General features: G+C 44.3%; 1 protein-coding gene across 2 annotated transcripts; it reads right to left on the bottom strand.

Annotated features, from left to right (window-relative positions):
* Positions 1-1,488: 1,488 nt before the first annotated feature.
* On the bottom strand, positions 1,489-20,568 carry DHX33 (DEAH-box helicase 33). 2 transcript variants are annotated; one of them, XM_045824549.1, is made up of 12 exons: positions 20,121-20,568; positions 17,691-17,851; positions 16,606-16,833; positions 16,232-16,402; positions 13,677-13,862; positions 12,880-12,991; positions 11,627-11,786; positions 11,370-11,458; positions 9,028-9,155; positions 8,434-8,637; positions 7,080-7,166; positions 1,489-2,011 (listed from the first exon to the last, which is right to left on the bottom strand). In XM_045824549.1, the coding sequence occupies exons 1-12, from the start codon at positions 20,401-20,403 to the stop codon at positions 1,703-1,705; spliced, it is 2,118 nt and encodes a 705-aa protein (XP_045680505.1). In that variant the 5' UTR covers positions 20,404-20,568; the 3' UTR covers positions 1,489-1,702. The 2 variants fall into 2 exon arrangements, with proteins under 2 accessions (XP_045680505.1, XP_045680506.1); XM_045824550.1 differs by lacking the exon at positions 17,691-17,851 and having other exon boundaries at positions 20,121-20,232.
* Positions 20,569-22,160: the final 1,592 nt, after the last annotated feature.

Raw genomic sequence — 22,160 nt, 5'->3', positions numbered from 1 at the left:
ATGAGATGAAAAAGGTTGAAAATAGCTGAGATAGGGTATATAGGATCTGTTGAATCCTGTTTGTCCTAAACATAAACATTTCTACAGAATTAAATCACGAGTGCCCTGAACATTAGATAAAAGCTTAACTTCTCAGGGCCACAGCTAGTGCTGGAAAGCCTGGGCCAGACTTGGCAGACACAGATTTGGAGAGATGAGGCCTGGAGTGGGGAGCTTCCGCAGGCTAGTCCTGGAGCACAGTTCACTGGATCCAGAGAGAAGAGACTGTCCACTGTTTCTGAAAGGTCTCTGAGTTTGGCCCTTTGCACATAAACTGCATGATTCACTTTGTTACATAATGACCAAAATACTACACATGTGTTTAGACCAATTAAGCACATTAAAAGGGCTAAATCTTGGCTGCTTCTAGAACAAGACATTCATTTATCTTTGATAATTAAATATCTAAGGAGAACCTTTGATGTCTTTTTCCCTTCTCAAAAAAAAAAAGGGGGGGGGAATATGAAGAGATTGAGGAGACCCTCTAATTCCCTTTGAGAAATGTAGAAACTAAGGGTTAGAGAGTGATGATTGGTGGAGTTAGGAGCTAACAAAGCCATATTTATTGTCTCCAGAGAAGGAAAAAGATCAAGACAATAAGATGCTGGAATATAAACACCAGATGTGGTGGACAGAATGAGTCAATACTGTCTGGTTCTCGTGGACCTTCTGTCTCCCTGTCCCCCGCCCCCACCAGGGACCCTGCCAGAAGAGAAATGGCTGAAATGTAGCACGGAGTCATTCCTTACACTCACTTACTTATGTGCACCCAGTTCCAGAGAAAATATTAACTGAGTATGCTGGAGGCCATTTGCCCTCCAAGGTCAGTTGCCCATGTTTATACTTGACGTGATTCAGAAGATACAAATCAACCTTCACCCAGGAAACCTCCACGTCTCCTGAAAGGATAGGTGAGGACACCTGCCACAGAAGCACCAAGACCGAAGATGCACAGCTCAGCAGCTTGCAAGTGCTCCTTCACTGCCCTCTGCTTGGAGGTGGCAGGAGTCCACTCCCTGAGGAGGTTCCGTTGGGGTGGCCAGGCCATGAGGTAAGGACAATAGAACCTCCCTCCTGAAACTTCTGTAGATGTCGATCTCTTAGGTTTTCTATTAAAAGACTTCTTAGACAGACATTAAAATAGATCCAAGGGCAAAACTGAGCTCTACAACCTCCTATGGCCCCCTTCTAGAAAGTCCTCCTTAGCCTTGAGAACCTGGGGCATTCTGTTGTGCTCAGTTCACGTCATATAAAGGGCAGCAACGCCAAGCCGGCAATTTGTTGCATGTTCACTGTGGGCTGCACAGCTCTGGGCACTTCCATTTTCTCTAAACCTCACCACCCCAACCCTACAAGTTTTACTGCCTTCCCCATTTGGCACATGAGTAAACTGAGGCTCAGAAGTTAACTATATCACCCAAAGTCACCTAGCAAGAACCAAAAGCATAATTTTGATGTTTCAAAGGTATAAATGGTGGTACATGCCTACATGGTTCAGTCTAAGGAATTTAAAGAAAGATGCCTACGAGCTCCAGGAAGTTGGGCATGTTCCACTACATTAGAACCTGCCACCTCACTAGGCACCAGGTGGGAAGTCTGCTATGAGAATGGCTGTGGTCCCAGCTCCTAGGCCCCAGCAGTTCGGGCAGTGGCCTGGGGCGGCTCAGTTTCTGGCGGTTCTCAGCTTCCTCCGGAAATACTCTGGGGCGGCCTCATACAACCACTCGGCATCCACCACGCAGAGGTCTCGCATGTAGCACTTGCTGGTGTGGAGCAGTTCAGTGTACACGACGCAGGCAGGCTTGCAGTGGAAGAGGACGGACGAGGGGTGGATGGCCACTGGCTGGTGAGTGTCTGTGGTGGCATAGGTACCGTCCGGCTGAAGCTCAGCGGTGCTCATGAAGAGGCTGTGAGCCAGGCAGCGGCGGACATTCTCCATGTCCCCTCGGGATGACATGATTGGCATTGACATCTGTTTCAGGAGGAAGTGAGAATTGGAAAAGACCCCAAACATAAATGCTGCTCAGCACTGCACAGTATTTAGAGCAACTGCACCTACAATGCAGCCCCCACTGTAAGCCTGACAAAGTGGGTGTTGCCAGTCAGGGCTGGTTTTCTCACATGCCTTAGAGATCAAGAGACCAGCATGGGCAGGGGAAGAGGCACAGGTGAAGGAGGGCAGACTGAAAACAGGGAAACTGCAGCCTGGGCGAGTCGGGTCCAGGAGGGAGAAGGGCACAGGAGGTGCCCAACCACAGACAGGTTAGGTGACTCAGCACCTACCCCCCTTGTGGCAGTATCTGCCAGGATGTTCCCAGAAGGAAAGGTCTTTCCCTCTGACTTTGACTACGTCATCGTCTCCTTCTCCGATCCGTCTCACACAGTGCTGCTGTCAAATAATCTTCCTATAGCACAACTCCAGTCATTCCTCACCCGCTGTAAAGCCTTCACTGTCTCTACTGCTCCTGGCAAAGCAATGTGAGCTTCCAACTGTGAAGCTGTGAATGAGCCCTCTGAGCATCCTGGGTCCTCCAAACTCAACTACTTTCTCTCTCCTAGGCCTATTACATGATGGTGCCTTCCCATGTACACTGCCAGGGGACAGGCCACATGCTGGCTTCACAGTGGAAGTGTCAGCCCTCAGTCTCCTGGCCCTACTTACTATCCCTGCTAAGCAGGTCAGGTCATCTTATACCCCTGGCCATGGATGAACCAACCAGTGGTACAGTTTTGCCTGAAGTGCACAGGCCAGTTGCTCACTTCCAGGCCTTTGGGGTCTGAGTGTGGGAAATCTGAGCAATCCCTCTTAGTGTCTTGAGTGTGAGGCTAGGGAAAGCAGCCTTACTTTGTGTGCTAAGGCAGAAGGTGAGAAGCGGGAAGGAAGCACGCAGAAAGCAGCCAAAACAAGAGGCTAAGCAGAGAAAGCTCCCTTTGCTCCTGCTGTCCTTTTCTGGTTCTTCATTCCAGTTCCTGTGGGGCTGGATTATTTCTTGCCTGTAGGTTCCCAGAGATGCCCCCATTCCTTTTCCCTTTTAAGGTGGTTCAGGGTGTTTTGTTCTTTGCAATCAGCTGATTCTGGTCTGAGGAAGACACTAACTCCTCATCTTTTAGTAGCTCAGTATCACCACCTCCAGGAAGCCCAGGGCCCTACAGCTAACTGGTGTCTCCTTGCTGGCTGCCAGCTGTACCACTCACCGGCTGGGTGATTTGGGGCAACTTACTTAACTTCCTTAGGCTCTACTTTCATCACTGGTAAAATGGGAATAGTAACAGAATTGACCTCATAGGGAGGAAGTGAAGATTAGAAATATGGCAATTGCATGAAAAGTGTTTAGAATGGTGGGTCTGTAAGACTCCAGGACTTTGACCAGTATCTGGCATGTAAAGAGGCCTGGCAACCACTGAAGCTTCTAAAGTCAGAACTAACTGAGAAGCACCATTTCTACTGTCATTAATAAACTGAGAAAACTCACGAAGCTGACATGATCTGGCAGGAACACTATTTGAGTGCAAGAGGGGTTTGGAAAAATGTGTAAAATCAGAACACATCAGGCTACTATGAAAAGAAATAGCTTTAGTGTTAACAACAGGCCATTGGCATCAGTACAGGTGACAAGTCTCCCAGCAACGTGCAGAGTCTGCACTGCGGGGCTGTCTCAGAAGAGGCCTGACACCCACACACATTCACCAGAGTTGTTATGACAGCAAACAGTGGACACTTCCGTGCTCAACAACAGGAGATGATGACATAAGCTCCCCTCCTCCACCTCCGAGGTCAAATGTAGAGTGTCATGCAATCATGCCCTCTAAGAGGGAAAATAAGCTAACAAAAAACTTTCTGGTCGATGATTTGGCAAAATAACTATCAAGACCTAAATTCACCATCCATGAATTCACTATTCATTCTGTGCGTACCAGGCCACACATATATACTATGTAGGAGGATGGGCATTATGGCAGAACCTACATCACCACCACTAGGGGCATAGTTAAGTGTAGTGGATACAACGAAATGCTATAAGGTCACTAAAAAGAAGGAGATACACATACAGACAGTGAAAGACAGCCCAGACCCATTAAGTATTCAAAAAGTCTACTAAGTGGGAAAAGCGAGCTACAAAGAAAACGTGTATCGTATTTTTTAAAAAATTTATTGATTGATTTTAGAGAGAGAGAGAAACATTGATGTGTTGTTCCACTTATTTATACATTCATTGGTTGATTCTTGTATGTGCCCTGACCAGGGATCGAATCTATAACCTTGGTGCATCAGGACGACACTAACCAACTGAGCTACCTGGCCTGGGCTCATATTTATTTTCTGAAGAAAATTTTATATATGTATCCATGTGTATGTACATACACACAGGAAAAAAATCCTAGAAGGATTTACAGCAGACTGTTCATAGAGATTTATCTTTTGACGGGCAGGACTAAGGGAGACTGAAATTTTCTATATTATAGATCAATATTTTCTACATTGTATCAATTTGTAATAATTATGTACTACTTATGTAACCTAAAAATAATAAACATATTCCTACTTCAAAAAACCTGGAACTTCTGACCAGGATGGAGGTGTAGGTAGACACAGTGTGCCTCCTTGCACAACCAAGATAGGGACAACAATCTAGAAACAGTATAACAACCAGAACTGACAGAAAATTGATCTGTATGGAAGTCGGACAACCAAGGAGTTAAAATAGACATGTTCATCCAGACCTGCAGAAGGGGCGGAGTCAGGCAGCTGGGTGGAGAGGGGTCACAGCACAAAGAGTGGTGGGGACAGGCACATAAGGCACCCCGGGCATGCAAGGCTGCCGCAGCAGGTGAACCCTGGGCACACAGGTGGTGGCTGGCAGACCCCAGGCTCAGGGTGGCAACTAGCAGACCCAGCAAGGCAGAGATTGTGAAGCAAGGCACTGCGCACAACCCAGGGCCCCAGCGCACCTCGGGGATATAGAACCTTGGGAAATAGAACACTAATTAAAAACACCTGTGGGGGTTGAGGCGCAAGGCGAGACTCCCAGCCTCACAGGAGAATGTGTTGAAGACACCCATGGGGTCCTAGAACGTGCACAAGCCCACACACGTGGGAATTAGCGCCAGAAAGGCCCAGTATGCTTGGGGGAAGAGGTGGAACGGACTGAAGTCCGAGGGAGAGCAGAGCAAGTGCCATTGTTCCCTCTCGGACCCTGCCCCCACATACAGCGTCACAACCCAGCGACTGGGTTGCCCTGCCCTGGTGAACACCTAAGGTTCCGCCCCTCATACATAACAGACATGACAAGACAAAAAAAATGACTCAAATGGAAGACAGATCAAAGCTCCACAGCAAATACAACTAAGCGACCAAGAGACAGCCAATCTAGCAGATGCACAGTTCAAAGCACTGGTAATCAGGATGCTCACAGAATTGGTTGAATTTGGTCACAAATTAGATGAAAAAAATGAAGGCTATGATAAGTGAAATGAAGGAAAATGCACAGGGAACCAATAGTGATGGGAAGAAAATGAACTCAAATCAATGGAGTAGACCAGAAGGAAGAAAGAAAACAACCAAACAGAAAAGAACAAGAATTAAAAAAAATGAGGAGAGGCTTAGGAACCTCTGGGACAACTTTAAACGTTCCAACATCCGAATTATAGGGGTACCAGAAGGGGAAAAGGAAGAGCAACAAGTGGAAAAGTTATCTGAACAAATAATAAAGGAGAACTTCCCCAATCTGGAAAGGAAATAGATTTCCAGGAAGTCCGGGAAGCTCAGAGAGTCCCAAAGAACTTGGACCCAAGGAGGAACACACCAAGGCACATCATACTTACATTAGCCAAGATAAAAATGAGGGAGAGAATCCTAGAAGCAGCAAGAGATAAGAAAACAGTAACCTACAAAAGAGTTCCCATCAGACTGTCAGCTGATTTCTCAAAAGAGACCTTGCAGGCAAGAAGGGGCTGGAAAGAAGTATTTGAAGTCACAAAAGTCAAGGATCTACATCCAAGATTGCTCTATCCAGCAAAGCTTTCATTCAGAATGGAAGGGCAGATAAAGTGCTTCTCAGATAAGGTCAAGTTAAAGGAGTTCATCATCACCAAGTCCTTATTTTATGAAATGTTAAAGAGACTTATCTAAGAAAAAGAAGATAAAAAACTTGTATAGTAAAAAATGACAGCAAACTCACAATTATTAACAATCACACCAAAAACAAAAACAAAAAGGAACCAAGCAAACAACTAGAACAGAAACAGAACCACAGAAATGGAGAATCACATGGAGGGTTAGCAACAAGGGAGTGAGAGAAGAGAGGGGGAAAAGGTACAGAGAATAAGTAGTATAAATGGTAGGTAGAAAATAGACAGGGGGAGGGCAAGAATAGTATGGGAAATGTAGAAGCTAAAGAACTTATGACACATGGACATGAACTAAAGTGGGGGAATGTGGGTGGGAGAGGGTGTGAAGGGTGGAGGGGAATGAAGGGGGGGGATTATGGAACAACTGTAATAGCATAATCAATAAAATATATTTTAAAAAAATCTTAGGACAAGCCCTGGCTGGTGTAGCTCAGTGGATTGAGCATGGGCCTGTGAAGCAAAGGGTTACCAGTTCGATTCCCAGTCAGGGCACATGCCTAGGCTGTAGGCCAGGTCCCCAGTACGGGACACATGAGAGGCAACCACACACTGATGTTTCTCTCCTTTCCCTCCCCTCTCTCTAAACATAAAAATCTAAAAAAAAAAGAAGAAAAGAAAACAATCTTAGGATAAATTCTCGTAACATTGTAAAATATTTTTAAAGTTTACAGAACCTGGATATAAATTATATACAATGTAACTAAATATGTAAAAGTCATTTAAAAGCAGGGCTATAAGGAAACGGACCAAAATGGTAAGGTAGAATTGTGGGTAATTTTTACTTTCTTACTTTTAAATTTTCCTGCAAGAAGAGTTTCTTTTGTAATCACTAGTATAAGCAATTAAAATTTTTTCACCTAGAGAAAAGTGACAGCTTAGTCCCCCAGAGAACGAATAGAAAGAAAGAATACCTTTAAGCAGATATCTCTTAGCTGTGCTCTGACTTCAGCTACTAGCATCATATTCTTGCTGTTGATAAAATTCTCTTTGCACCAGTCCTGAATAGGAGAAAAAGAGATCACAATCCTGTCATTTCTATAGTGAAAACAACAATTTTTAGAACATAGTTGAATCTGGAGGGAAAACTTCAGTTGCCACAAATACAGACAAATATCTTTTAAAAAAGCATAAATCATAAGGAAAAAGATCAATAATTTAAACACAAATAAAACTAAAAATTTTCCTATATCAAGTCACCATGAAAATGCTACAGACTAAGAGGTCTGCATCACTATACCTAATAAAGGTAAATACCTCCAGAATATACTAAAATATAAACTTCCTACAAATCAGTAAGAAAAACTCCAACAATCCAGTAGAAAATGGACAAAGGCTATGAAGAGACAACTCACAGAAGATGTACCAGAAATCACCAGTAACCAATGCACTTACGTAAGCATTCTCAGTCTCTTGAGGAATCAAGGTGAAGTAACTTAAACAGCTGAGATACTATTTCACATCCATCCTCCAACTAAGCATTGGAGATGGGTGTGGAAATGGAAACTCTTATACAGGAAGTATAGAGGTGCTGACAACTTTGGGGAGCCACATGCTAGCCCGGTAAAGCTGGATGCAGCTACCCAAGACCAGCAGGCTCTCTTCTGCGTGTCGGTCCCCAGGAAATGCTCCCCCTTGTGCGCAAGGAAACCTGCACAGGTGTTCACTGTAGTGCTGGAAGTGCAAACAGGCTGCCACAGGGCCGTGGAAGAAAACAGCTGCAGTACCCAATGAAGCGAAAGGATGCTCTCACCCATGGAAACACACTTCCACATCTGGACAGTGGTTCCACAGGAAGAGACAAATAGAACAAAATGCTCACAACTGCAAAAAGTGGGTGGTGGCTTTTTTTCTTTAATTAACTGCATTAAAATGCAAAGTTAAAGTACATACACTATGGCACAATTACTGACTATACTGATAAATGAAACAATATATCGCCGTTTTCCATCTTGGTCCAAAGAACTGAATTGTCATACAAGTAAAAAAAGTACTACAAAGACAAGGGCAGGTGGGGAAAAACCCATTTTGTAGCTAAGAGACTGGTCACTAAGTACTGAACTAACTTGCCCACATTAAGTATGAGTTAAACACAAGCAGAGTGAAAGGCAGGAATCACATTTCTCTCTGGTACTGTCCCCGTATGCAGATGTCTCTGAAATGACATCTGACATTCTTTTTGTGGCTCTTTAGATGATTCAGCCAAAAAGGAAGGCCCACACGCCTAAAAAGAGATATCACTTGAGAAAAGGAATAACACAAGGCTACCTTATTTCCGCCTATGTTTTTGAAGGTCCGGTAGATATTGAGCAGGGTAATGTGGTCGCCCTCGCTGGATATGAACTTCTTCCGGACACCCTGCACTTCATCCCGCCGGGAGGGAGGGTTGTAGAGAACACTGTCCACAGACAGCAGGGAGACGATGGTCAGTATCTCCTCCGTACAGTGGAATTTGGGGGACAGGAGGATGGTCTGCAAATTGAAATTATAACCACATTAACCAAAATTCTTCCTAGCTTCTGAACAGTGTTTCTGTATATTGCATTTGCAGCTTCCTTTCTAAGGTGTTAAAGGGAAGATGTTTCTAAAACCATGACTATGCATTAATGTTACTTGACTTTTTTGTAAAACAAACAATCGCCTTTCCCGAAGGACTCCCAATTCCTTGTGGGTAGGGCTCATAATTTAATATGAGTTCTAATCCCACACAGAACATAAATCAGTGTTAGACACAAAATTAGAGTGGATAATTATGTAGGACAATAGTGAAGATTAATCTAGAAGCACTGGGTTTAGAAGTCTACTTTGGGATGGCTAACCTGTAATATACAGAAAGGGGACTGAAGAGAGGGTATCATTTACTTTGGCAAATTTGGGTTCTAAAGGAAATGCTGCCATCTTTCTTCCAACTGGAGTCAGGGTAAGCTGGTCGTCCTTACGTTCAAGAGCACCCAACAGGTCCAGTTGGACAATGGCCGCCTGAACATGATCTGAAGAAAAAGAGTCATAAAAAGGAGCCAAAAATCAAAGAAAGAAGCTGCAAGTAGTTCAGTGCTTCTGGGAGCTTCTGATAACTTGACAACTGATCAAACGACAGCAAAGATCACAATGACCACTGACCCCAACATACTTTCAAAGCTGTTAATGACACAGCACTGTCTTCAGTTCAATTCCTTTTTGAAAGAATGGTCTATAACTTGGCAATGTGCATGTAAATTTCAAACACAGCAATGTCTCACTTAAGAATTTCACCCACAAAGAAAAAATTTTAAATAAATAAATAGAAAAGAATTCACCCACAGATGAGCTCATACAAAGGACAGGGACCTGTATCTTCAGAAACGCACTCACAGCCATGGACACACCAGGGACCCCTGGCGAGAGGGCCACTGCTCACTAGTCACTCTTTTATGCTTTTTGAATTTAGAACCATGTAAGTACATCGCCTATTAAGGAATAAAAAAGCACTCCTATGATATAATAAATGTATACATACTAAGAAGAAACAATTTGTAAAGTATATCAGGTGCAAAGAGCAATGTGCAAATGTCTCAGTCAACAGGAAGATGGCAAAGTGCATTTACTTTACTCATAGAATGGAACGGCATTCAGTGCTGGAAACACACCAACACAAGTAAACCTGACAAAACAGAATGAACGAAAACGGAAAGTTACTGAAGAATGACACCAAAACATGCACATGAAAACAACATGTTGTTCTGGGATACACATCCAAAGAGTAACACAGTATCGAAAAGCAAGGGAACTATAAATGCAGGTGGGAGGGTGGTTACCTGAGGGAGTGGGAAGGAATCGCGTGCGGAAGGGAGGAGTCCAGGCCGCTGTGAGGGGCCCACAAGTGTTGGTTTTACTGCTCCCTCTACCTTACATGTGTGTTCTTCCTTTGTGTGCAGGAATTGAGCAATGAAAAAAAAATAGTGTTTTTCTTTTTTGCTTTCTCTTTTTTATTATATCTATATGAGAGGATGGATGCTAACTAAACTTATAAGAGGTAATTATTTCATACTCATTGTAATGCTAATTACTATGCTAGTTACCTTAACTTATCCAGTGATGCATACTGTATTTTTCATACTATAAGATGCCTCCTCTCCCCGCCCCCAAATTTGGGAGAAATGATGGTTGTTAATGCTGCTGTTGAGTTCTGTTTACATTTACATTGGTGAAATATGTTATTTATGTTAATAAATATTTTACCACATTTTTTGCATCAAAATTTTTTTTCCTATTTTCCTCCTCTAAAACCTAGGTGTGTCTTATGGTCTGAAAAACACAGTATGTCATTATATCACAAAAAAAAAACCTGGAAAAAAATAGAACAGTGCACAGTATGTATTGCTGTAAGCATTGTAAAACTATATATACTTGCATATGCGTATTTTCTCTAGAAGGCAACTAGAACATGGTCATGGAGTTATTTTAGGGATGGAAAACTAAGAACCTGAAGATCAGGGGTGGGACCCTCGTATACTCATCAATTTTTACTTTAAAAGAAAATTGAGGCCTGGCCAGTGTGGCTCTGTGGACTGAGTGCTTCTGTGAACCAAAGGGTTGCTGGTTCAATTCCCAGTCAGGGCACATGCCTGGGTTGAGGGCCAGGTCCCCAGTTGTAGGCACATGAGGGGCAACCACACAATGATGTTTCTTTCCCTCTCTTTCTCCCTTCCTTCCCCTGTCTCTAAAAGTAAAGAAAGAAAAAAAAGAAAATTGAATTTCTTCACTTAATAAGGAGAGAGGAAAAGAAGAAAAGGAAAATCATATGTTGAAGAGATGTCAAATGCTGAGGTACCATCATTAGAAAGATCCCAATTACTTTTTCCTTATGGAGAGATCAGTGAAGGAGAGGAACTGATCAAACTCTAATCAAAAGCAAAGAAACTTGACCTTTTCAGTCCTTGGTTGGCAGAAGTACAATCTCTGCATAACCCTTGGACTCCCTCAACCACTTTCAAAAGTTTCTGTGGCCCAGGAACCAACTGGGAGCCCCTCTAGGAAGCCACTGTTTCTGCCCTGGGAAGGTGCTAATGGCTCTGAATCTGTCCTTTCATGATTCTGAGACACTTCTCACAATCAGTGTTGTTCACCAAATTAAACCAAAGGAGACCTGTAAAATGCTTTTGAGAGTCCATTTGCTGTTGTTTGCCTACTTGTATACTGTCCACTCCACTGAAGAGTCTACTCACCAGGAGACGGTTTGGACATGAAGTCAAAGGTGAGCACGTTGGGGACTTTCATTGCTAGCAGCTGCAGCATCACGCTCGCCAGGTTACACCTACAAAGAGTGAGGGATGTGCGCTGTTCACTCGCCTTGGTCCTCTAGCCAGTGGGTCAGAGCCATCCACTGAGGAGTGTTAGAACTGCAGCTCTGGGAAGACCTCAGCAAGCAGGAAAGGGAGATGGGGGGACAGATGGCAGGGGTGCGGGGGCACCTTGGGCCCACCTTTGGATCTCCGGCACGGTCATCTTCTCAAACTTCTCAAACTCATCCTCTGTGTATAGCCGGTAACAGATGCCACTGTCCTCTCTGCCAGCACGTCCTGTGCGTTGCCATGCCTGGGTCTTTGACACCCGCTGCACAGCTAACACTTCCAGGCCACTGTCTGGAGGGAGAAGGGCCCATATCAGTGCCTCTCTCATCACATAAGCTGTTTCCACAGTGTGGACAAAACGAAGCATTCCTTAGAACATCAGTGATCCTTTCTGGAATACACGAGCCCCGAAAAACTCAAGGCTAAACTGGAAAGCACAAAACCAGACTGTTTTGCAGTAAAACGAGGCCTTGTAGCGGACTGTGTGAAATCTGTTATTACAACATCAGAAAAACTTTATGCTTATAGCAGGGGGCCAGGAGAGCAAATTTCAGATCTCTGGTTCAGAACATAGGGTGACAAGCACCCCTGCTGGTCCAGGACTTGGGACTTTCAGTGATAAAACCAGCACAGTCTCTGGCAAAGCAGGATGGCTGTCACCCTATCCATCAATGGCTCGGAAATGAGATGTCTCCAGTCGTTGTACACTGTATCCTCCCTTCCACCTCTGCCACAGAAGAGAGACAATTTGATACTGTTACTCCTAGGAGTAAATGAGACAAATTTTCTGGATAAAGGTGTACTCTGTGCCAGGCACTGGAGAGCCAAGCCCTTTTAAATGTTCTAAGAGTAGTGCATTTCAATTAAATATATGGCAGTGATAATTTCAGCTGCCTTAATTTGTTCTGTAGAACAAAGCAAGGCACAAAACAGACGTGAAGAACAATGACTGAAGCAAGTGTCCCACTGAACATTCTCAGGAAACAGCTAGTGCACCTCACCCAGCCTAGGGAATCAGGGAAACCTGGAGCTCGACCCGGCCACGCTCAAATATGACTTCTGATGAGAGCCTTTGATGTGGGATCCGGCTGCCACCATTCTCACCCAACTGCTGACAGGGTTTCGGACCTTGTTCCTGAGCCTCTGTGCTCCCAAGCTTGTTAAACCTCACCTTCTCTTTCTACCCTGCCTTCCTGCCTCACGTTCCTGCCTCAGGTCTCCTTCCTGGACCTGCTTCTGGACAGTCTCACTTTTGGTGCCTGCCACCCAAATCTCAGTTAGTCCCAAACACGAAATGCCCATTGTGGGGAAGCTGTGGGACTTCAGGAAACTCCATGGTTGCTCACGACACACAGAAGAGACATCATGAGCTACAAATTCTCACCAGGGTTATACTTCTTTGCTTTAACCATGCCCGTGTCAACTACATATTTTATTCCTGTAATGGTTATGGAGGTTTCAGCGATGTTGGTTGAAATGATCACTTTGCGATAGCCCTAAAAGGAGGAAGAAAACCAAAAAGCTGTATGACACACATATGATTCAGAAGTTTTAAAACATATTCCTCACCATTAACTTCCATAATTCATTCACGATCAAGAAAAGATGACTCTTATTAATGACAATTATTAATATTGATGGTCATTAAACTGGGTGGGAGAGAGGGGCTGTTCCTATCTTAAAAGCTCATTTTGAGGCAACGAGATATAGCGGGACAGACACAAGATCCAGATGCAGGTAGATGCTTACTGTGTGCCCTTTGAATAACTGTCACTTCACTTCTCTGGGCCTCGGTGTTTATAAATGGGGCCATAACCTACCTTGCCACTTCTTGAGAACTTGAGAGACAGTGTGTATGAAATGTCGGCACAGTGCCTGGCACAGTACGGGCCCCCAATAAATGCCATCATGGAGACATGCAGCTTGTTATGCTGGACCTTACAAGAGTCACTCATTTGCCTTTTAGCTTTTGCCTGTGCACTCTTTCATCCCAACAACCGTTTCCTTGTTCTTACCATGAGCAAGTTGCATCTGTAGCTACGTATTATATTCCTGCAGCTTTTCAACAATGTATATGGTGCCTGAGCACCCTGTCCTGTATAGTCCATATCTGGAGTCTGGTGACAGGCATACCCACAGGACCCCAGGGAGAAGGCTGGACAGAGAAGGTGGTGCACTCACCTTTGGGGTCCCCTGGAAGACACGGAGCTGCTGGGCATAGGGCAAGGAGGCGTACAGAGGAAGGACCAGCATGGAGGGGCAGCCATCTGGAAGGTGCTTTGCAATGTCTCGGCAGGTCTTGCTCATTGCTTCAATTTCCTCCTGACCAGTGAGGAACACCAGGATGTCCTGAGAAGAAGGGGCTTCCTATAAAAAAGTTAAAGTGGGATTACTATTGCAAATGGAAGAACAGCCAAGTGTTAACACACTCATTTACCTAATCTTTCTTTGAAGTTTGTTCAGAAGTATTTGTAAAGTGCTTGTTTTGTTTTGTATGTATTTATTTTGATGACAAAATAATTTAAAAATGTTTAATAGTAATGAGTATATGTATATATGTAAATATATACATATATTTTTAGTCCAGCAGCAACAGGAAAAATCTTCAGAGGTACACACAGGCAGGATACGATCTAAAACAGTCTCAAAACATCATCAGTGGGAGGATTCATTAAAGCCATCATTCATGAAAAAGCCTCACCTCAAGTTGGCTTTTGGTAGTAAGTTAAACAAGGCAGATTGACCTTCTTCAAATACTATCAAGATGACAATAAAGGTATGAGCCCAGGAAGACAAAGACAACAGAAGAAAAGGATAGAAGTATCAACCCATTTCTGAAAGGTGAAAGAGAGGGTGGAGGGTGTGAATGACTTGGCTGGGCAGGGGGGATTCCATCCTGGCTGCTGGCTAAAGAGAATAGTGACTAGAGACGTACCAATTTCCCTGGAGAAGCCAGAAAGGCTCAGGACTTGGGTGCAATGCAAAGGTGGGTTGTGGGAGGGTGAATATCCAAGGGATTGGCTCAAAGTCTGAGCATAGTGTGGTTAAAGCTCCTAGGCCCACTCTCGACCCGATACAGGTGGCAGGTGGCAGGGAAGACACGAGGTGCAGTAATGGGATTCAACACAGGAGGATGGCAAAGGGAAGAGCCAGGACGACAACTACACAGCAGCCCAGGAGAGCAAGCTATTCTGAATAGAAAAGCAGCATAAAGGACTCTGGGAAAAGTGCAATAGGTCTGAACACATAACAAATATTCATGATTGGCATATGACAGACTTTGGAACACTTAGGGCAAAATTAGCCATACATACATAGGAAACATACAACTGTGTGTACCAGGAACAAGGCACTGCTAGCAATGTAGGGACACAATATTGTAAATACTGATAATTGATTTAAAAAACATTGTGATATAACTATTTTGAGGGATAAAGGAGAGATGCAAGAGGTAGGGGAGGAGTATTTCTAAATCCTCATCTACCATGATAAGGAATTAACACATAATGCCTAATATCAACATCAACAGGTTATTTTGGAAAAACTAAGGTAATATTCAGGGGAAATAGCTAGAAAATTGAAAGTGGTTACTCTAAAGAGCAGGATCTGGGATGAGGAAGTAAAAGTAACTGGTTTTTTTTTTTATGAGCCTTTTAGAATTAACCACTTAAATCTTTAAACTTCAAACTGCATGTGCATTTCTTAGGTTAAAAAAAAAATGAATTTTAGCCCTGGCTGATGTGGCTCAGTGGATTGAATGCTGGCCTGTAAACCAAAGTGTCTCTGGTTCGATGCCCAATCAGGGCATGTGCCTGAGCTGTTGGCCAGGTCCCAAGTAGGGGGTGCGCAAGAGGCAACTGCACATTGATGTTTCTCACCCTCTCTTTCTCCCTCCCTTCCCCCCTCTCTAAAAATAAATAAATAAATAAATAAAATTAATTTTAAAAAGTATGCCTCTAGATTTTTTAGAAAGCTAAAGGGAAGGTAAAAACAGTCAATTTTACACAAATTAAACAAAACTGAGGTGATTTACTCGCTCAAATTTTAAGTAAATGTTTAATAAAATAAGAGGAGATTTTGAAATATTTCTGTAATACAGGTTTTTTTCTTTTTAAAGAAAATTCTAAAATTATTGAGTCAATACAAACCTTTTTTTAAAGATTTATTTTTTGGAGAGGGGGAAGGGAAAGAAACATCGATGTGCGAGAAAATCATTGTCTGACTGCCTCTCACACATCCCCAACCAGGGACTGGGCCCTCAACCCAGGCATGTGCCCTGACCAGGAATTGAACCAGTAACGTTTCAGTTAGCAGGCTGGCCCTCAACCCACTGAGCCACACCAGCCAGGGTCCAACTCATTTTTTTAATATGAGGTAGAAATACCAGAAAACCTCACGTGTAGCAAAAAAGGCAGTGTTTTGTAAGACTAACTTCAGTGTACTGGGTGGTTCTTACAGGGGGTTATGATAAAAAAAAAGTTTGTAAGCCACTGTTCTCACATATAGAAGTTTTCTGGCTTAGCTGAGGAAAGATGCCAGTTAGAATTAAATTATTTTTAGAGAAAATAAGAGACACTGAAAAAGGATAAAAACCCAGACATGGAAAAGGAATTCCCGACTCATCTTAATGGCATGGTTCATTAAACTGTTTCATTCAGTAGCTTTTCTTTCCAAGGCTGAATACTCTACTGTCAGGTAAAACAGACCTTTTCAGGAATCAGCACCCCACCCCATACCTGGTGAATCTGGAAGACTGAGACAAGTGCTGCGTGCAGATAATCTGGCTGAGGTTGTTTCGTGTAAAAAATCTGGATTGGATGCTGCCGACCCTCCAAGTAGAGGACAGGGGCTCCATTGAAGTACTGAGAGAACAGGTCCACATCCATTGTAGCTGACATCACAACCACCTAGGTATGAGAGGGAAGACGAAGGTGGGAAACAAACACTGCAACAACCATTCTTTGTCCCTCCCAAGATCTGAAAGCAGGTGAAGAAGCCTGTGCCGCTCCCATTATGGTTAACTCTGTCCATGACTCTGAAGCAGAAGGGGTGCAGGAGAACATGCTTAGGAAGAAATGCAGGCCCCTTTCCTCGCACGTGCTACACCTACCTTGAGTGGCAGTTTCCCCAGCTCCTTTCGTCTCTTTTGAGCAGCTTTTACCACTCCAAAGAGCACATCTGTGTGGATAGTCCTTTCGTGGGCTTCATCCAAAATGACACAGCTGTACTTCCGAAGCAGGGAGTCTGAAATTGCTTCTCGCAGAAGCATGCCGTCTGTCAGGAACTTGATCCTGGTGTCTTCTGAGGTGACATCATCAAAGCGCACTGTATAGCCAACCTGTGTGGAGAAATCATTCATTCATCAGACATGTGTTGAACACCCACTATGTAACCAGTGCTGTGCCAGGCACTTGCACTACCATGGTGAACAAGACCAACATCGACCCTGCCTTGCTCCCTGTCAGCAAGCAGTCTAGTAGCTGACACAGACTGTGGACATGCTCCTTTAACTGCAATTATAATGAGCATGACCAAGAATTTAAAACTAGCCTCCTACTTCCAGCTATGTAATAGTTTCAAGTGAAGCTATGTACAAATATGAAGAGATGTCTAAGATGTTTTTAAGTAAAATGCATAAACACACACATATTCACAAATAAATCTGACATATACAGGTCTGGGTGGGACTCATTCTCAATACCCACATATATGCTAGAAAATGCTTACAATTTTTCTAGAAAGACACAAGAGATTTAACAGAGATTACTAAAGCCTTAAAAACACTCAAGAAAACCCTGGCCTGATAGCTCAGTGGGTTAGAGCATTGTCCCAATACGCCAAGATTGAGGGTTCGATCCCTGGTCAGGGCACAAACAAGAAGGAACCAATGAAGGCACTGATAAGCAGAACAACAAAATCGATGTCTCCCTCTTTCTCTAAAAATTGATAAATGAAATTTTTAAAAAATGCTCGAGGAAAACAACTAATTTATCCAACTTGCCAATAAATTTTGAAAGCAAAGCAAATCAGACTGATAGCCCATCAGACCCTCTGATCTCTTAGGAACTGGTAAAGAACTATGAGATAGGTCTACATGATTATGGCAAGAAAGAAGCTCACTATGTATAAGAAAGCCTGTTCAGAAAAATAAATGGCAGGAAGGGAGAAACGTTTGTAAAGAAGGAAATTAGGTACCAGCTTCCCAAGTTCAGTTCCCTTCTCATCTGAGACTCTAGTAGCAAGAGAGATGGCAGCCACGCGACGAGGCTGGGTCACAGCAATGACGCCCTGGCGGCCAATCCCCCCTTCGTAGAGGTACTGAGGGATCTGAGTCGTCTTCCCAGAGCCAGTTTCCCCTAGGAAAAAAAAGTCTCATCTAAATGCACATTGAAACAAATTTCACCAAACAAATGTATCAAAGTCACAAGAAAAAGATAAAAGAAAATGTTCTAAGTTGACACAGTCACAAGAAACCCAATCCTCACAAACACTGTTGGTGGTGTTTATTGGAATTGAGTCTCAGAAGGCCAAATTTATCAGAAAAATCTTTAAAATGTTTATACCCTTTGACCTACAATTCCACCTGCAGGAACTGATTCTAAGGAAATAATTAAAGATGCACATAAATATATAGCTTCAAAGATGTTTTATTCTACTTCATTCACGAAAGCAAGATACTGGAAACAATATAAATGCTCAACAATAGGTATAGTAAAAACATGAAATGAAATACAATGTTGTACTTTTCAAAAAAATAAGTGAGATTTATATGTTCTGACAGGGGCATCCATTCATACACAGCAGCCATAACAAACTCCTCACCATTCCCTAGTCTCTGCCTTTGCCCCAGCTCTCATCCTGAAGAACTCTACAGCATGCGTTAGACCTAAACTCTCTCCTCTGGGGCTGCGCTGGCAGCCTCCACTGTGCTCCGTAGTGCCTTGTTCATCCCCCTGCCAGCTGACCACCCCACAGTGTCGGGAAGTATTTAAATGTTTCTATCCTCCTCCAATCCTAGAAGCTTCTGGAGGGCAGAGGGCTGCTTGTGTCTTCCATGTACTTGAGCATCCTGCATATAGTAAGCACCCAATGTTATCTTCTCCCTCATGGGTTCCTTTAGCAGTACCTGCTGAGAACCTGCACATCTTTTCCCTCTTTGCTACAACTACACCTCTTTGACCTCATATTCCTACAGTCCCATTATTCTTCCATTTTCCCCCCTCTGACTGCTCATTCTTCCAGTTTTAGTCAAGATCACAGACTAAGAATTTGGTTATTCTGCACTCCTCCTGCTGAATCCACCAGGCAAAACTCCAAACTCGGATCAATGTCTCCCTGTCCATCTCTTCTGCTCCTATCTCAGGAAACTGAGCACTAATACAACAAAATGACCCAACTGTGCAGATGAGGACCTGCGTTTATAGTGGGGCCAAATGTCCCTGGGCACCAGCACTAACATTGATCCTTTTCTTGCTTTTGCAGCCTGTCCTCTGCCCTCATCCTCCCCAATGGCCTCCTTGAGGCCCTGAAACTCCCCTTCTCAGCAGAGCTCCTGCACCTATTGCATAGAAAAAGAGAAGTCCTTAAATGTGATCTCTACCTCCCCTTGTAAGCTTTTCTGCAGTCACACCCACTCTCACCTCCTTTCTCCAGTCCCCCAGCCTCTTGGACATCCTTCATTGCATTAAAGAACAATTCTGCTTCCAGCCCTTGTTGCCAAGTGCCCCCCTTGCCCATGCCCCCTGACCTCAGCTCTATTAGTGCCCACTTTCCATCTTCAGCCTCCCTCCCTATTGAGTTCTTCTACTCATTCTATTGACATACTTGCAAGTTCCTCTCAGCACCCTCTTTTTTTCCTCAAAACCGAAACCTGCTCCCACTACCTTCATTCCCTCACCTCTTACTTATTCCTCAGTCCAGTGACAAATCAGCTCCTACCCACAGCTGGGCTGAAACAGAACTCAGTGGGATGCACAATGAAGCCCAGTGGGCATTTTTGGGGTCCATGTATTCCTGGACCTCACTGTTGCATCTGTTCACTCCCTTCTTCTTGTAACTTTGAAATTCCTGACTATAGGTTCTTCTGGGTCTCCTTCCCCTCTTTGGAGGCTCATCCCCTCGGTCTTTCAGAAGCTCCTGACTTAAACGTTGGCGATCACAGCTCCTTATAATCAGTTGCCAATTCACAGCTCCGCCTTTTAGTTCATGCACCAGGAACTACTATTGTACTTCCCGGCAGACCGAACTGTTTCTCGCCTCCACTTCGTCTCTCACGCAGCAGGCTCTCCCAGCGCCTTGGGAAGCAGGGAAGCACCTCCCCCGCCGCCTGCTCCCGTACAGGCTCAGTTCACCCTCCTAAGTTCCCAAAGTTCCCGGTATGCCCTTCCACCCTTTCACACTGAAGGTGAGTCTCTCTGCCTAACACCTCGTTCACTCCCACCCGGCTGTGAGCACCTCCCGAGCAGGGCTATACGACTCCGCGGCCCCGCTCGGGGCCTGGCCCAGAAAAGGCGGTTAGGTTCGTTGTAGGAGCAAATGAAAGAGGGTGAGAGGCACCTAAGAAAAACTGTGCTCGCAGAGCCAGGAACCGAGAACAGGGAAGGACCTATCCGCGAGGCCACTCACCGATGAGGATGGCGCTGTCCAGGTTTCGGAGCTGGGCCAACAGTTGCCCGCGCGCCTGGAAAATGGGCAGACTCCGGCGCTGGAACTCCACAGCCTCGGGGTAGGGGCTGGCTGAGGGCTGGGCCAGGGACGTCTGCCGCCGCCGGCCTCCTCCTCCACCACCGCTGCCCGCGCTCAGCAGCATTACCGCTCGCCTCGCGGGAGGGCAGGACCCGGCGTGGCTCGGAGGCCCCGAGCCCTGCCGGAATCTCTTAGCTGGCGGAAAGCCCGCCTCCTCGGGCATGTCGACAGGGCACGGCCACCGGAGGAGCTAGGACGGACGACTTCGTAGCTCTCGGGAGCCGACGGCTAGCACGCACCGCCCATCTCCCGCCACCTGCTAGCGGCTCCCGGCGACTACTCGAGATCTCACGCCCTCACCTAGCCTTTAGGAAAGGGACTGCAGCTCCCAGCATGCACTGGGAGCTTGCGGAGGCTTTCGCTTGTGGAGGCTTTCACTTCCGGAGTGCGGGGAGACCCGCAGCCCAAGTACAGCAGGAAAAAGGCCGGAAGCGACAGCTGCAGAAGGCCGGGTGTACGGTTACAGGGGCCTTTCCCCTGCGTAATAAAACGGTCTTCCAGGCTTATTGTACCGGTAATACTAATTATAGTAAACACACGTTTCTTCTTCTCTGCCCACAATAATACTCGTTCTTTAAGGAAAGTTTTGTAAGATTAGAAACACACAAACTTCTGCGTTATTTAATCCTCTAACAGGGGTGTCCAACCTGCGGTCTCCAGGACGGCTATGAATGCGGCCCAACACAGAATCATAAACTTACTTAAAACACTGAGGTTTATTTTTGTTTTCGTCGGTGTTTGTTTATTTACTGTATGGCCCAGAGACGCCAAAATTTAGACACCCTTGCATGACAATTTATATTACATAGTAGATATTGATATTATCCCCAATTTCCAGATAAAGAAACTGAGCCTCTGAGATTAAAGTCATTCAGATGCCACATTAGAATGTTGAAAAGGACAAGGGTGGGAGGGGGGACTGGATTGGGAGTAAAAAGGGGAAAACTGTATTTGAACAATGATTAAAATTTAAAAAATGTTAAAAAAATAAAAATAAAATGTTTCCTGAAATTAAAAAAAATTGTTGAAAAGGACATTACTGGTGATCATTTTGTGTTGCAGAAGAGGAAATCATTCTGATATATCCTCTAACAATCATATATTCTCCTCAGAAAATGACTATCCCAATGGATGTGGTCTGCTCCTGCAGCACAAGTAAGGAAAGAGGAAGTTTAATGAAACTAAAATAGTTTTTTACCCTTCTTTTCCCCAACTATCTCTGCCAGACTCTGAAGTTCTCCACAGTGCTTCCCAACCTCCATCACACAAACACCAATCAATGCAAAGATTCATAACTCCTGCAGGGAAAAGAGGTTGGTTACAACTAGTTTCTCCATCCTCTCCTAAATCCAAAGCTCTTAGATTATTTTTTTTTGATTCGGCACAGAAAGACGGGCAAGCGGCTCCTTTGTTCTGCATTCAGGAAATTATTTCCAAAGAATTCGTGGTGAGTTTCAACGCACATGGAGGACTTTGGGCACCCTGTGAAGTTCATCTCTGGGCAACCCTGGCAACTCATATTTGTGAACCTGTTGAAAATTCCCCTTCCCGTTTCTTCCAGGTCTGACACAATTTTCCTTCACTTGCTGACAGTATAGCGATAGGGAGTTACTGAAAATGTACATGTTGATCTTACAGCAGATATATTTAAGAATAAATTGACAAAATTTCACTTCTTACCCTTACATATTTAGAAAAGCAATCCAAATAAAAAGGAAAATCTGTTTGTGCAGCTGATATAACAATATATGACAGACTAGGTGAATTACAAACAACAGAAAATTATTGTTCACAGTTCTGGATCCCTGTCCAAGGTCAAGGTGACATGACTGTCTTTGGGGGAGGCACTCTCATGATGTCTGCCTGGAGAACTTTCTTGCTGTGTCCTCCCATGAAGGAATGGGGTTGGAATGTCTCTGC

This window comes from Phyllostomus hastatus, unplaced genomic scaffold, assembly GCF_019186645.2.
Source record: "Phyllostomus hastatus isolate PE091 unplaced genomic scaffold, TTU_PhHast_1.1 phas_scaffold_55, whole genome shotgun sequence".
Classification (NCBI taxonomy): domain Eukaryota; kingdom Metazoa; phylum Chordata; class Mammalia; order Chiroptera; family Phyllostomidae; genus Phyllostomus; species Phyllostomus hastatus.
This window is presented reverse-complemented; position numbering and strand designations above follow the sequence as displayed.